Source organism: Enhydra lutris, unplaced genomic scaffold (assembly GCF_002288905.1).
Source record: "Enhydra lutris kenyoni isolate GAN:26980312 unplaced genomic scaffold, ASM228890v2 scaffoldscaffold2, whole genome shotgun sequence".
Classification (NCBI taxonomy): domain Eukaryota; kingdom Metazoa; phylum Chordata; class Mammalia; order Carnivora; family Mustelidae; genus Enhydra; species Enhydra lutris.
The window spans coordinates 96826205-96842880 of NW_019154086.1; the positions used below are offsets into that span (position 1 = coordinate 96826205).

The window sequence follows — 16676 nt, forward strand, 5'->3', positions numbered from 1 at the left end:
CCATCAAAAAATAAAAACCTGGACATTTGCAACGATGTGGATAGAACTAGAGGGTATTATGCTAAGTGAAATAAGACAGTCAGAGAAAGACAATTATCATATGATCTCACTGATATGAGGAATTTGAGAAACAAGACAGAGGATCTTGGGGAAGGAAGTGAAAAAGAAACAAGATGAAACCAGAGAGGCAGACAAACCATGAGACCATTGATCTCCGGAATCAAACTGAGGGTTGCTGGAGGGGAGGCGGGTGGCAGGGATGGGGTGGCTGGGTGATGGACATTGGGGACCGTATGTGCTATGGTGAGCGCTGCGAATTGTGTAAGACTGATAAATCACAGACCTGTATCCCTGAAACAAATAATATATTATATGCTAATAAAATAAATAAATACACAAATAGCACTGATTTGAGTTCCTGGAGCTGTTCTTGTAAATTATTAAACCTAAGGAGGGGGTTATGGGAACCCCCGATTCACGGCTGTTTGATCAGAAGGAAAAATGTGTGTGGAAAAAATCTGACACTTGGGATTGGCATCTGAAATAGGGGACAGTCTGATAGGTCTGAGCCCTTGACCTGCGGGGCCTATGCTAACGATGGGTTTGTTAGTGTCAGAATTATTTAACGTGAGGGAAAAGAACCTCACACATTTGGTAGCAGAATACAGAGAGTGGAGTTACACAAACCACAACTATAAATCAGTGAAGACAGCATATAGAATTGGAGTTCAGGACCTGACCCAAACCCCAGAATCAACACTTTTGGACCAACTCTAGCATACACTGGATACAGAGCTTAGATCAACCAAACTGAGAGCAAAGAAGGGCCAGAAATTCCCTGGACTTGTAGGACAGGTCTTCAGTTCTTGTTTAGTCAAGCTGCGAGCTACGCTGAAGCTCTTAATGATGAACACATTAATATAACCCAGAAGGCAAAGCCCAGAGAGCTGCAGAAGAAACCATAAACAAAGGATGCTTGAAAGTATACCACAGACCCTTGAAAAGATTTGTCAAACAGTCTGATCACCTTACACATGCCAACGGTGACACAATCTTGACTTTTTAGATGAGAGTTACAATTATGTTTTAATTTTGCATATTCATGCTTGAGTTTTGGCATTTTTCTTCCCACATCCTCTCACTGGTTACACCATGCTCAAAGATATGGACATTTATATTTCATTTCACCCTCTGCTCATACTCTTGCTAACCACAGTGCCTTGATCTAGTGGAAACGTTAATGTGAAGAAACGTGAGACACACTTATATAAACCCAAATGCAACCTAGATCAGTGGATGAGCTTCACAAAATAAGTGAACTCCCTGAAAATGAAGGGGGGTGGAAATCAGAGGGGGAAATGAACCATGGGAGACTATGGACTCCAAGAAACTGAAGGTTTCAGAGGGGAGGGAGGTGGGGGATGGGTGACCTCAGTGATGGGTATCAAGGAGGGCACACTGGGTGTTATTCGTAAACACTGAATCTTGGAACACTACAGCAAAAAATCATGATGCACTGTATGGTGATTAACATGATGTTAAAAAAAAACAAAAAAACACCAACTCCCTGAAACCCATGTGTAATTCTGTGTGTGTTTGCGTATGTGTTTCTTGGGAGACGATTCCAAGTTGCTGTCTGTTCTAACAGGGTAGATGTCTGTAACAATTAAATAATGTGTTAGCATGCCTTTGTCTAAAAAATGAAGTATTTATGTTTTCATAATGGGTTCTGATATTGAAGGATGAAATGAAAATATCAACATATTAATCTGTAGATGCGACCTATGCTGGAATGAGATAGGACATCCTGGTGCTGCACGTTTTGATGATATCTGATGAAGAGCTGTTTTGACTTCAAAGGCAGTGATGAAACAGGGCTCTGCGGTGGAGGGAATCTGGTGATGAATATGGACTCAGAGGCACAGGACAGCTTTCACACTAATGCTTTTCCTACATGCTTCATAATTTTCTTTTTATTTTTTTTTAAGATTTTTATTTTTTATTTTGAAAGAGTGAGAGAGAGAGCACAAGAGAGCTCAGGTAGGAGGCAGAGGAAGAGGGAGAGAGAGAATCTCAAATGAACTCCACACTGAGCACAGAGCCCAATGTGGGACTGTGGGACTCAATCTCACAACCCTGAGGTCATGACTTGAGCCAAAATCAAGAGTTGGATGCTCAACTGACTGAGCCACCCAGGCGCCCCCTACTTCATAATTTTCTATTTAACTTAATTCAATTAAAAACAGAAAGCACTAGTGTCTCTGGTATACATACTTCCTGTTGGTCTTTAGAAGATCTGTCTGTTGAGCCTGGCAGAGTCAAAGCAAGGTAAGGAGGTCCTATTGAGAGGTTTCCTGAAACACCATACAAACCACTCATCATATGCTATAGGATTTTGCTCAATGAGTGCTGATTCTCCTGTTTTATTTTCCACTTGTTTGTTACTGGGTCTGTCCTTAAAAGCCCTCAAGTCAACAAGTCTCCTTGTGCTCATCAATTTTAACAACTCTCAATTAAAAATAAATAGATGAATGATGAATGGATGGACAATAAGCATATAAGGTGATTTTCAACATAGCAGTCTTTTTAGGTACTTTTAAGTACTTTGATGTACTTTCAAGTACGTTCAGATCAGCATTACAAAATTTTTGGTGTATTAAAATTTAGAGGGAAGATTGTCTTACATATCTTGGGACTCATCTGTCTCAGTGCCTTCAACATGAAGAACTAGGCAAATACTTTTTAACTTATTTATCGTCCATTATATTGAGATTCAGATGTCCCATATTTACCTTGGCGTGTAGATACATGCTCTCTACGCTATTCTATAAATGCCCACATCTCTTTTTTTGACCCGAAGTGATTAGCAGAAAATGAAGAGTGGTAGGGAGAAGGGGAGTTTGCAATATCACATGAAAACTTTTTAAAATGGGTAAGTTAAGCACCTCAATTTTGTACCCATTAATTTCTGTCCTTTATTTTCTCCAATGATTTTGCTGCTTCTTATTGAATATTTATTGCCCTGCCGTTAGAAAGCACTCAATCTCCATCCCGGGACAAAAATCACGTTCTCTGATGATATATCTCACAAATCATTACATTAACGTTCTACCAAAGAATTCTATGCGGTAGTTTTCCAGAATCTCAGGAAAATTTAACATTTGGTCAAACTAATCACAAATGAGAAAGGAAAGAAGGTTGGTGCTAAACAAAGTGCCAATTTTTTTCTTCCCCCTCAACCAAATGTTGAGAATCTGAGTGTGAGGTATCAGATATAAGCAGGAGACTACTTTTAGTATGAAGAAGGCTGCCATCATGACACAGGGGAAAAAAAATAACACAAACTACTGGCACACAGACAAGACAGAAATACATGAAAACATTTCCTAATTGTCACTTCCATGCAGAGAACGCTTCAAAGTCATTGTAGTCAGGGGGCACCTAGATGGCTCAGTCCATTAAGCGTCCTGCTTGAGATTCTCTCTCTCCGTCTGCCCCTCCCCACCATGGTCTCTCTCTCTCTATTAAATACATAAATCAATAAATCTTAAAAAAAAAAGGATGTTATCTAATGGGAGATTTAGAATAAGTATCTATAAAGATACCAAAAATCTCAGAATTACAAAGAAATCTTTTGTAATTCGTCTCTCATCTTTTAGCACATTTCAGTTCTTGCTAATTAGGAGCTCCTGAGTTTTTCCAGACCTAAGCCATTTTAAAATTTCTTTAAAAAGATTTTATTTATGGGACGCCTGGGTGGCTCAGTTGGTTGAGCAGCTGCCTTCGGCTCAGGTCATGATCCCGGCGTCCTGGGATCGAGTCCCACATCGGGCTCCTTGCTCATCAGGGAGCCTGCTTCTCCCTCTGCCTCTGCCTGCCATTCTGTCTGCCTGTGCTTGCTCTCTCTCCCTCTCTCTCTCTCTCTGACAAATAAATAAATAAAAAAAAAATCTTTAAAAAATAAAAAAAATAAAAAAAAAAAGATTTTATTTATTTATTTGACAGAGAGAAAGAGGGAGAGATTGAGCACAAGCAGGGGGAGCAGCAGGCAGAGAGAGAGGAAGAAGCAGGCTCTCTGCTGAGCAGGGAGTCCAACGTGGGACTCAATCCCAGGACCCTGGGATCATGACCTGAGCTGAAGGCAGTTGCTTAAGCAACACAGGTGCCCAGGAAGCTTTATTTTAAACAGAAATTCCTATCTAGCTTTTAGTTTAACTGTACAGGAGCTTGCTTAAGGCTAACTGCTCTCCAGATTGCAGACAATGTTGGCTAGTCAGGCAGCATCACTGTCTTCTCTCCATCTAGGAAGTAGAATCCTGACAGTTACAAAAAGGAAGGCTCAGATCACATTTAGCTCATCTTTCATGAGGCTGTAAGTTGCCTTGATATGAGCTCTGAGAAAGTAGGAAGTCAGAAGCACAGGTAGAGGTCTGTTTTTTTAAATGATGACAATTTAGTTTTAGGAAGTACTTAAGTTTGGTAGTGATCCATTGTGTGATACAACTCTGAAGAGGAATTTCACATTTCTCAGGGGGTGTGGGGGGGGCGGAGGGATAACTCTGATTTTCTAAGGAAACTTCAAGAAAAGTGAAAAAATTAAAGGGGCTGATCCTTAGAAGAGTCACTAGCTCTCTATAGATTAAGAGTTTATGCTGAGGGCAAAGACCAAATTATTCCTGAGGAAAACACAACTGTTCCATCTCCTGTAATACTGGAAGTATTTGGATATTTTAAATTCGACACACACTTCAAACAATGCACTTGTGGATTGCCTGTTTACTGGATCAGCCAGAGGGCACATAATTCATGAAAGAGGAAATTTAGAATATAAAGCACAGACACGAGGACCCACAAATGAAATTCATTAGTATAGCAAAGCCTCCTAGCTGTACAAAAACATCATTACCTAATAGGTCTAAGCTCAGGTTGAAAAATGTAGATAAAATTATGGATTAAACCTGAGCCTCAGTGAGACCATGGAAACAATCCATGTTATTTCAGATTCCCATGTGGCAAAGGCTGTGACTGGTGGAATATGGTCAGGGTTAACGGGATATTAATTTTGAAGGTGCTCTCAACTATAGAATCCACAGGAAAAAAACACTTTGACTAATTCATTTCCTTATATTCAACTAACACTTACTGAATATTTCATACTTAACAGGCACTGTGTTAAGTATGATGGAAATCTCAGAAAAATTTATTTATGGCTCCAATATAAGACATGACCTTCCTCAGACAGTAACTGGCACACTCCTGATTTGTCTTTTTTCTTTTTGTTTGTCTTCTAATAGCAATACAGAAAGATCTTAAAAAGGGACTTAGAACTTTCTTGCATTTTTTCAAAGTGCAGAGCCCTATCAAGCTATGTGCTAAAATAAACACCCAAAATAAAATTTAAATAAAACACTCATTAACTTAACAAAAATGGCAGGAAATGCCAAGATTGTAGGCCTGGGACTATCCAGCCCCAGTTTTTATTACATGGGAGAGTTTTATGCATTTCTAGGTATGAATTCAATAGACTTCTTGGATCAATCAACAACAATCTTGATTTTTTTAAAGATTTTATTTATTTTTATTTATTTTTTTTAGGATTTTATTTATTAATTCAACAGAGAAAGAGAGAGAGAACAAGCAGGGGGAGTGGAAGAGAGAAAAGCAGGCTTCCTGCTGAGCAGGGAGCCCCATGTGGGGCTTGAACCCAGAACCCTGGGATTATGACCTAAGCCAAAGGCAGACATTTAAGTGACTAAACCACCCAGGTGCCCCTTCAGATCTTATTTTTTTGAGAGAGTGAAAGAGAGAGGGAGGGGGAGAGAGAGAGAGAGAACATGAGCAATAGGGCAGGGGTAGAGGGAGAAGCGGGCTCCCCGCTGAGCAGGGTGCCCAGTGTGGGATTCCATCCCAGGACCCTGGGATCACGACCTGACTGGAAGGCAGATGCTTCACTGACTGAGCCACGCAAGTGCCCCTAATTTTTTTTTTTTTTTGGACAATAAAATAGTTCTCCCTAATCCAGTCTTAAATTTTTATTTCAAATAAACATGATGTTTAATTCTACATGAAGAGATCGACAGGCCCAGAACAAGCACGATTACGACCAGCCTGAAACGATCCACTTTGGTAACACAGGAAGCTTTGGCAAACGCTCTTCTCCTGTCTTTCGTGGGATGGCGGGTTGCACGGAACCCAAAATTCTGAAACGTGCATTTGTTGCATCGACTCCGTTCAGTCCTCATCTTGTATTTAACTCCATCAATGTCCCTTAGCGAAGACCCTACTTTGGAGATCAGGACTTTCGGCTGGAACGTTCCATTAAATGCCAGCAGTTAGCATTCTTGTCTCAACGCCTGCCCCCCTGCCCTACCCTGGCAAAGGATCCCGATGGCCCTGACCCCCAAATCGAGTCCTCTACAAAAAGAGCACCAAGGAATCAAGGGACTTTTCTCCAAATGCATGTAAACAGAATTTTACTGAACAGTGCTAGGACAGAGATTTTTTTTTTCTGAATAGAAAATGAAAATGCTAATGTGATATATTTTTTTCCAAAAGGTTTTTGTTCAGAGAGGAAGCGTGGTCTAATAAGAGGGACTGTGGTGGTCAGCTGTGATTCGCAGCTCCACTCTGTCTGTTAGCCAGGGCAGCAGTGTCACCCTGAACCGGACACTTGATCTCAGTGACATCACTGGTGGAACAGGGTCAATCCTGTCTCACCATCTATAAGAGCACCGGAAGCTCTTTTAAGGTTCCTCAGAGCTTTCAGCTTTCTGTACCGTAATGTCCGCAGAAAAAGAAAAATCCAAACGAGGGGCATCAACGTAAGTGGGTGGCTATTTGGTTTAGTTACATAATTTATGCAGATTGTTCCTTTCAGCAAAGATGAAGTAATGAGAACCAGATTCACCCGGTCACCTGTAACAACCAGAAGAGACAGAACTGTGTTTCTTAGAGATATTCGACATCAGGTGACGGGTAGTGTACACTGTGAAAGGGGAAACGAATGAGATGAGCCCTCCAGCTCCTCCAGCTTTTCGTCATGCGCTTCCAGGCTGTCACTCCAGGTGCAGGAACCAGCTGGAGCCTGGTGGACTCCCACAGTGAAGGCAGGTGAGAGTCTAGAGGGACGAAGGCAGCCAGCAGTCGCAGGCAAGTGCCAGGAGAAGAGAGTTGCCCAGATGTGCACGCAATGCCCTTGAGAAAGTAGCTAAGTAATGATCAGGGCATGCAAGTAAAAGAACCCAACCAAGGCCATGGGGAAGAAAAAACCATCCAAAAGGACTAGAGGCAACAGTGCCTGGTGTTCACACAGGTCAGAAATAGCACCTGCTTTCACCATCCAGACAGGAAAACATGAATACTAGTATTCATGGTAGATTACTCAGTAGGTCCTAACCTCCATATTGGAGAATAAGGAGCCATAAGCTGATAACCACTCTGATCCCACCGAACAAGTCTTAAAAGCAAAACCTGAAAGGATCAAACTGTTTCTGAGTAATTTAACAACATTGCAGAACAAAGCTCAAGAAGAGAGGTATATAAAAGTACCCAGCACTCAATAAGGTAAAGTTCACAGTGTCTAACAGCCAATAAAAAACTACTAGGTATGAAATGAAGGAAAATATCACATATAATGAAAAAAAAAATCAATCAAAATCGACCCAAAGCTGACATAGCTGTTAGAGGTGGCAACCAAAGGTATTACAAGTTACTATATATATTGTATTCCACAGGTTCAAACACTTAATAAATGGAATATATAAAAATAACAAACAGAAACCAGACTAAACTTCTAGATATGAAATGCACAAGATGAAAAACAGCCAGATGGGGGTAACAGCTGATTGAAATCCCTATGGCACATCATAATCAAATTACTCAAAACTGGTGAGAAAGAGAAAATCTTCAGAGTAGCAGGATTTAAAAAAAGAAGATAGAGGGCACCTGGGAGGCTTAGTTAGTTAAGGATCAGACTCCTAATTTTGACTCAGGTTACATCTCAGGGTCATGAGATTGAGGCCCGTATTGGTCTCTGTGCTGGGTATGGAGTCTGCTCATGAGTCTCTCTCATCCTCTGCCCACTTCCCCCCCCCCTCTTAAAAAAAATAATAAAAAGATATATTATTTACAGAGACAAAGGATAAAAGTATTCTTATTGGAAACTATGCAAGTAAGACAATGGAACACCATCATTAAAGTGGCTGAAGAAGAAAACTTCATCCTAAAATTCTATTCCCAGCAGAAATGTCTATCAAAAACGTAGGTGAAATATCGATCTTTTCAGATATACCCAAGCAAAAGAATTCTTTCCCAATCTACATGTATTAAAAAAATTTTTAAAGGAAGTCCTCTGGATAGAAAGAAAATAATTCCAGACGGATCTATACAAGGAATAAAGGGCACCAGAAATGGTAATTATTTTTCTTATTATGTAAAACTCTTTAAAAGATAACTTACTGTTTGAAAGAAAATTAATAATAATGTAGTATCAAAAACGTATGATAACAACAGCACAAAGATTGGGAAAAAGGAAAATGAAAGAATTTGAGTATGAGTTTCTTCTAATATACCTGAAATGGCATAATATCACTTATACTGGTATAATATTGTGAACTGTTAGAAACATTTTCTAAAACCCTAAGGCAAACACTAAAATAACAAAATACAGAGTGTTACAGCTAAAAATCCTACAAAGAGCACAAAAGAAAATCATAAAAAACATTCTTAATAGAATTTGGCCAAAAAAAAAAAAAAAAAGGAAGAAAAAGGGGACAAAGAACAGATGGGACAAATAGGAAACAGAGCAAAATGACAGATTTAGGTATAACTGTATCAATAAGTTCATGAAGTCTTCTCAATTAAAAGGCAAGGTTCAACTGTGTGCTGCCTACAGGAAACGCACATCAAATATAAAGACAGATAGGTTAAACAAAAGTATAAGGATGGAAAAATGATATGCTAGGATCACATTGATCAAAATAAAGCTGAAATAGCTTTAATATTAGAGTAATTTCAGAACAAAACATATGACCTGGGAGAAGCAGGGTATTTCATAATGAGAAGCAGCGGGGTGAAGGAGGACATAACAACTCTGAATGTTTACACACCTAAAAACAAAGCCTCAAAATACAAAAAGCAAAACCTGACAGCCTCACACGAGAAAATGTCAGACTTTAATAGCAATTCCTTAGTAATGGATAGAACAGACAGACAAAATGCACACACGCTCATGCTCAGAATGTTTCTGCTGTCTGAAGTAAACTCTCCCACGAAGGCTCATTGAAGAGATAGGTGTGCATTGCTTGCTAAGCCTTTCTGGGCATTTATTGTTGAAAACCTTGTTGGCCTCCTGATGCCTCCTGACACGAGCGGACGCCATGACTGACGAGGGCTTTCCCCTCAGAGACTATGGAGGCTGCTCTGAGCAGGAAACTTGAGTTCTAGCTCCTGTTATGACTTTAAAAATCCTGATAACTTGGCCAAATCCCAACTTCCCATGACTCTTGGTTACAGGTCATTAGACAGGGAAGCTGGGCTTGGGTATATATAGAAATCCTGCCAGCCGTCGTGTGTGTGTGGTGCCCTGCGGGAGCTGGGAAACCTACCCGAGGGGGCACGGCCTGCAGAGCAGTGATGTAATTCTCCAGAGCCAGGCGGCGGCGGTCGTTGAGCATGGCTTCCACGCGGGCCATGTGCGTCTCCACCAGCTGCTGCCTCTCGTTGGCGGCTTCCTGCTCCAGAGACTCCACTTTCTCCTGGAAGTGCTGTCGTTGCAAACATACACGTCAGTTGAGGACGGAACAAGGAGGATGGGGCAGCAAATGCAAGTGTTTCCAGCTGGGCATCGTATGTCGTTTCACTCAAAGATTTATAGTCCCTCCCACATTTTGACTAATTCACCATGTTTTATGGTCTTCCTCCCTTTTCTGTCTCCATCTCCCAACCTGATTTCTCACCGTAAATCATTATTTTATATTTAGTCCCTGAAGACTGATTTGACTAACCATAATACAGGATAAATTTCTGTGTTCTTAAACTCTGAAATCCATTACAGATAAAAAGAATTCCTCTTACTCAAAGTACTTTAATTTCAGAAAACGACCAGGAAACTCTCATAGTTTCCTCGAAGGTAGTTTTGAGAGGGGTTCCTGTCACAAATTTTAATCATGATGTAATTTTTGCTAGAGGAAGAAGCAGCAGCAGATTTTGGCCATCAGAAAGATGTATCATTGATACAAAGCAGGTGGCAAATAACAATAGGAGTTTTATGGAAATGAATTGTAACTTGAGCTAATTAAAAGCAAATACAAGAAAAAATTTAAGAAACTGAATTACTGGACAATTATGAGCCATAGACCAAATTGATGGGACTATGAACAACCACCCGGGGAATACGACCATTCGTCCAGAGATGCTGGGAAATGTGTAGGCCTGTGCTGCTGGGTAAACTAACCCGGGTTTTACCTGAATAACTGCTTTCTTGTCGGCTTTAGGCAAGTTCTTTGCCTGTCGTTCTGCCTCTTCCCATTCTCGCATGACCTACAAAATGAGAAAACATTTGAATTTAAAATCATCAGTTTTTTTTCCCCCCAATTTATATTTAATGAGACATTATTTCCTTTCTGTACTTGACATTTTAAACATTTTAAAAAATTATCACATTCCAGTCCTATCTCAAAATGGTTTATCTGACCTCCCACTAAGATGGAAATCATCTATCGTAGCAGAATATTAAACACAGGGCTCACATTTATTGAAGGAATATGACCCTTTGAAACAAAGTTGGTCTTTTTTGCTCTTCCTCAGGAATGGCTGGAAGTCATTTTATTTGATGTGCACAAATGTCAACGACTCATAAAAGGCATATATATATATATATATATATATTTATTGAACAAAGATTTCCTCCATTAAATTGAGTGCATTTTTTTAGTCTTTTGTGAAAGTAAGTTATAAAATTTAAAGCTGTGTATTTTTCAAACAGTAAAGTGGGGGAAGGCATGAACATTTTATGCGTGCGCACACATGCCGTGAACACACTACCAAAAAGACGTTACACGATGGAGGAAGGAAAAGAAGGCTTCCATTGTCACAATTCCTTGGAGCCACCCCACTGACGGGTAATGAGGGCCTTTTGCTCACGCACCGCCATCATGCACAGCAAAGAATACCCGAAGTACCTCCAGAAATCCCAAGAGAGTACACATTATAATGTTCTGAACATAGCCAAACATATTTTTGGCAAGTTATGCTAATTTAGTAACCAGGCTAATCTGCTTGGTAGGAAGAGAAAGCTTCCTCTTCTCATCCTGGAAGTTCACCCAGGATTATCACCCTGAGAGAGGTTCGTTCATTGACTTGAATGCAAAGAGAAGTCTGCAGCTGCCTGTTGTTGAAATGAAATGATACTAGATTCTTAACCACCTATGGCTGCCTTTCCTTTTCAAGTGCACTACTCTGCCGTCAAGCAGAGCTTTTCTAACTGCAACTCGTAACTGAGCCAGGTGAAATAAAGAATGGGAAGATCAAGGAAGCAAAGTAATGATCTACTGACAGATGTGTACTTGCATACTTTATAGACACACAAAGCATAAAAGAACCTGATTTCCATACCATAAGGGCCTATTATTTATAGGTATTTATTTCACAAGGAAACGATTTTTCTGACATCAAGATTAAAAAAGAGAGCGAGATAGAGAGACCTGGATAAAAAACTAGTGATAGAGAATTTCTATGAGATAATAACTTATCAAATCACTGTGTGGGCTTTTATTTAGGTATTTTATACTCTAGCATTAATTTGCTGTGTACGATACAAGACTAGCTTCCTTGTGGTCTCTTTATAAAAATTATGGAGAAAATAGGATGGAGTAAATTTTCTACTATAGTTGAAGAACATGTAAAAAAATAACCTGAAGAGGTCACAACAAGATTAGAACAAATGCCCCACTGCTATGAATAAGAAGAGAATACAAAAGAAAAGAAACATTATCCCAGATGCCTCAGTGTCTCTAAGAGTTAATGAAGGGCAGCCATGGGGGGGGCTGTGGAAAACTACCTTTGCTTTACGGATAAGGCTTGCAGCTTGCAATAAAAATATTTCAATTTCCTGCTCTGAGAATATTCACAGTGGAAGTACTCTACTATGAACTCTTCAGGCAAGGAATCTCAAAATTAGTTTGAGAGAGAAGCCAAATGTCTTACTGGACTGTGAAAACTGATCTCCTGTATATCTTTACATTTTTACCATTCCACCTTGCACGTTCAGAACCTGGCCTGTAAACTTTGAGCTGGGGAAATACAGGGAATAATTATATTTATTTAGCTAGTAAACTGAAAATAAACATTAGTTGAAAATGAAACCGAATTTGATTTTTAGAGGAATTTAACAATATCCTATGCTCTCACAAATAAAACGATTCACTGATATCATCACCCTAGGCCTATTTAACGTAAGGTAAGCATACACCGTAAGCTCAATGTCTCTCTGAACAATGGCTACCGCTGAGGTGTCCCAGTAATAGATAACATTACTGCAGATTGGTTACATAGCAGACTCTGTATTAAGCGCTTTATAAAATCTGTGGGATTAGTCATGGTGATCTCCATTTATGGACCAGATTAAGTCACCTGCTCAAGGTCATGGAGAAAAAAAAAATGGAGAATAAAGGATATAACCCAAGATCTTTGTGGCTTTAAGGACCATGCTTTTATCCTCTACTGCCCAATTTGCCATTATAAAACATAAAAATTACATATATATCACATATATGATTTATATAAGTTATATTCTTATATAGCTAATTATATAAATGTCTAGTTATATATAATATATAAATAGACATACAAGTATATGTAAATTACATATATAATTATATAAAAATTGTTCAATGGCAAATTCAATGGATGAGCTAAGTTTTCTTGTATTTGGTGACAGGAAAAGGACTATTCCTAAGATACTGATGTTTATCTTAAAAATAATAAATTCAGAGAAAGGTCAAATTTCATTTTGGAGAATTTCATTTTAAGGATATATTATAACTGCTAAGTCCATAAGTAATATGTATAATTATTATAAGATATATAAATATATAATAAAAGTATTTATAGATTATTCAGAACTTCTATTTTCTAGACACAACTCAGAACATATGCAAACAGAAATCTACAAGTTTAGTTATCATGACGCCCAACAACCCAATACCAAGGCCCCCAAATACCAAACTACCCCCCGTCAAATCTCTGTGCTCATAAGACAACAAATAGTAACAAAAATTACAATAAGAAGAAATTAAAATTCTCAGGTTGCTCCATATAGTCTTGTAAAGCAACTCCCCACTGAATGAACAAAAGTATTAGATCATCAGATTTATGGATCTTCAAAGACTTGGCTGTTTCTTGTAGAGAAAATGACAACTAATACATAGAGAGTTAAGAGGCAGGCAGGCAAGTACAAAGGCAAACAGTCCTCAGAATTCAGTACCACAGATTAGGGAGACAAATGTTAATCTCAGGCATCTCTCTATCCTGGGGCCACTGGAATAAGCAGACAGCATTCTCTGCTCTAGGATCACATCTCTTAAGTTAGGTCAGATACACAGTTATTTATAATAACTAAAAGATGAAGAAATTCCATAAAGATTTATATGGTTAAATAGATGTGCTAAGCTAAAACTAAGTTACTATTCTAAGAAAGATCTAGAATATCTAGAATATGGTTAAATAGATGTGCTAAGCTAAAACTAAGTTACTATTCTAAGAAAGATCTAGAATATCTACTGACATGTAGATAAAAAAAATCACTAATAAGTTACTTGGCACTGGAGATGCCAATGGGAGCTTTCAGAGTTTATTTTTTTTATTACTCTTTTTTTGGACTTCGTTGTCTCTGAAATGGAATTTGAGGCCAGTGAGAAGGCTCTGAAAGTTTCACAGGGAAACAGTGAGATAGGATTTAAGTTTAAAAGATGCCATTTCAGGGCCAATAAATACGACTCAACTGCTTTCTTAATGGTGATTACATATCAGCCTGTGTTTTTCCTAATGAAAAATCCTGCTTTCCAGAATTGCCTTCAGGTGAAATCTTACTGTTCCATTCTACCTAGCTTCCTAGTTCAACTTGCTTTTAGGTTTTCATCATGGCCAAAAACTACTATTGCACATTATACTCTACAGCTAAAGTATTTTAGCTTTTTTTTCTTCCCTTGTTATTACTCCAAAATAAATTCAAGCATCATGGATCATGGTCACTCATCTTAAAAAAAAAAAAAAAAGTAATTGTGTCTTTCCAGATACATTAAACAGTTCTTTTTATTTTATTTTTATTTTTTAAAGATTTTATTTATTTATTTGACAGAGATCACAAGTAGGCAGAGAGGCAGGCAGAGAGGGAGGGGGAAGAGGGCTTCCCACTGAGCAGAGAGCCCGATGCGGGGCTCGATCCCAGGATCCTGTGATCATGACCTGAGCTGAAGGCAGAGGCTTTAACGCAATGAGCCACCCAGGCGCCCCTAAACAGTTCTTTTTAAAATACAGGTTTTCATAAGAGACTCTTAATCTCAGGAAACAAACTGAGGGTTGCTGGGGCGTGGGGTAGGAGGGATAGACATTGGGGAGGGTATGTGCTATGGTGAGTGCTGTGAATTGCATAAGACTGATGATTCACAGACCTCTACCCCCTGCAGCAAGTAATATATGTTTATAAAAAAATAAAATATAGGTTTTATCATATTCAAGTATAGTGAGGTCAACAGATCAGGGGACAGATGCCATTGAAAAGATTGTTACTCACATACAGTTCCCAAGAGGAGTGGCATGCCATGCCATGCCACTGAGGGAAGGAAGGAGGGAAGCCCCAGGGTGGGTTGTTAAGACAGAGGAAGTGAGGGGAAAATGTAGCCAGGAGTCTCCGGCTTCCTCAGGAAGGAATGGGTGAGTCAGGGTAAGCAGGTGAAGCAGGCTTAGATTTGGGCAGTCCAACAATTTTGATATATGGGTATAAGGGCTTTCCCTAGCTATCTATTACCTAGCCTGGAAGTGAACAGGGCAGGTGGATAGTGGGCCAGAGAGTAGGAGCAAAATGAAGAAGGTATCTGGTAGAAATGGACTTTGGAGAGGTTGGCTTGATTATGAAAGGTGTGCCTGAAGGCTAGTCATTTGCTACCTCTAGGAACTGGCTAACCCTGGGAGGAGCACTCTCCCTAGAGTTGGTAAGGCTCCAGAAGTTAAAATACCAGAGAATACAGAAAATTAAAGCCCATGACTAATGCCATCTTCTAAAGACTTCCTGTGATCTTAGAAAATATATAGTAGCCTAACCCATGAGTCCTATTTAATGTCTATTAAGAAAACTTTAAGTATTTCTGCTAAATATTACCAAAATCAGTAATATTTTCTGATATTTACTATAGAATAGTAACACCAAAAAAAGGGAATGGTTGACTTTGACCTGAGAGATTTCCTCATTCACTCACTTATGTTTCCTTAAATCTGACTTTTCCTATGGTTTTCATACTCTGAATTATAGGCTTCAAGTTAGGCAGTAACTGACAAGGAAGTGCTGATATATATATTTGTTGAATGAATGAACGAAGCATCTGAGAAAGGGCTAAAATTATTATTTATCTTTAATAAATACAATTTATTTATTGTACAGCCATATCAGAAATTGTAACTGATATCAGTAGATATAAATTAGCCAGGTTTTGAACAAATTTTTCAATTTGTTTCATAAAGAATCTGCTAAAAAACAAGCCACACAATGGTTTGCCACACAATGTGATGAAAAGAACACTGCACCGGGAGCAAGAAAGCTTCTAGTGCCAAATGCCATCTCTTGTGTTCCTGGTGTTGCTTTGTTGTAGAGTGCGAAACCAGTCTCGAACCGCTGCTACATTATCGATTGTTTACAAAACACAGTGACATGATCATTATGGTTCACATTGCTTTTAGGTTCCCATGGTCCTATGAATTGGCTTTGGAAGAAATGTGAGATTCAAAGGTCTAACACTTTGGCATCTAATAAAAAAAAAATTCATCTTTACTAACAGATCATTTTAAGGGATTTTAATTTACAACATCATGGTTACAGGGCTATGTATATACAAAGTAATAAAACCAGAGAGAATGCTGCAGACATAATTTAATTTGTGCTTATGAATTCCTGCTATACTTAGTGGGACTGGATCTCTCCTAAGTGGCATGCTCAGGGAGAATTCTAAACACCCAAACCACACCTTTAGAGCAAACATATAAAACTAAGACTTTATGCCTTTAAAGATCTGGATAAAATTAAAGACCCTTTCGGCCCCTAGGCATTCATTCATCAGCCACAGAGCCCCTATGGAGACTCCAAGGCAGAGGCCAGGCCCAAATTTCCCCCTTATTGTAAACTAAAGGACGGAAAAGTCACTTTACCTGGGACATTCGCTCACGGTGCTTGGCTTCTAGCCTCTCTTTGGCTTTCTGGAAATGGGCATGTTCATTCTCATCTCCAGGTGTCTCAAGATACTTGTCAACGGCGTCAGGGGTGCTGGCTGCTGTTGTAGGAACTATAAAGTAGAAAGGAGGTTTGAGAAGAGAAGTAGAATATCCAATCATTTCAAAGAAAGCTGTATTTTCCTCTTACTACAGAACAAAGAATTTAGTAGAGAAGCACATACAAGAAGTTAATGCTA

General features: G+C 39.1%; 1 protein-coding gene across 7 annotated transcripts in view; it reads right to left on the reverse strand.

The window, feature by feature from the left end:
- Positions 1-16676, reverse strand: part of LOC111152475 (amyloid beta precursor protein) — a 277755-nt gene that overhangs the window by 75182 nt on the left and 185897 nt on the right. For all 7 annotated transcript variants that reach the window (XM_022510996.1, XM_022510986.1, XM_022510978.1 and 4 more), the window contains 3 exons: positions 16417-16550; positions 10465-10539; positions 9606-9764 (listed from right to left, as the gene is read on the reverse strand). In XM_022510996.1, the coding sequence (XP_022366704.1) occupies positions 9606-9764; positions 10465-10539; positions 16417-16550 (368 nt within the window). The remainder of the gene's footprint in view (positions 1-9605; positions 9765-10464; positions 10540-16416; positions 16551-16676) is intronic.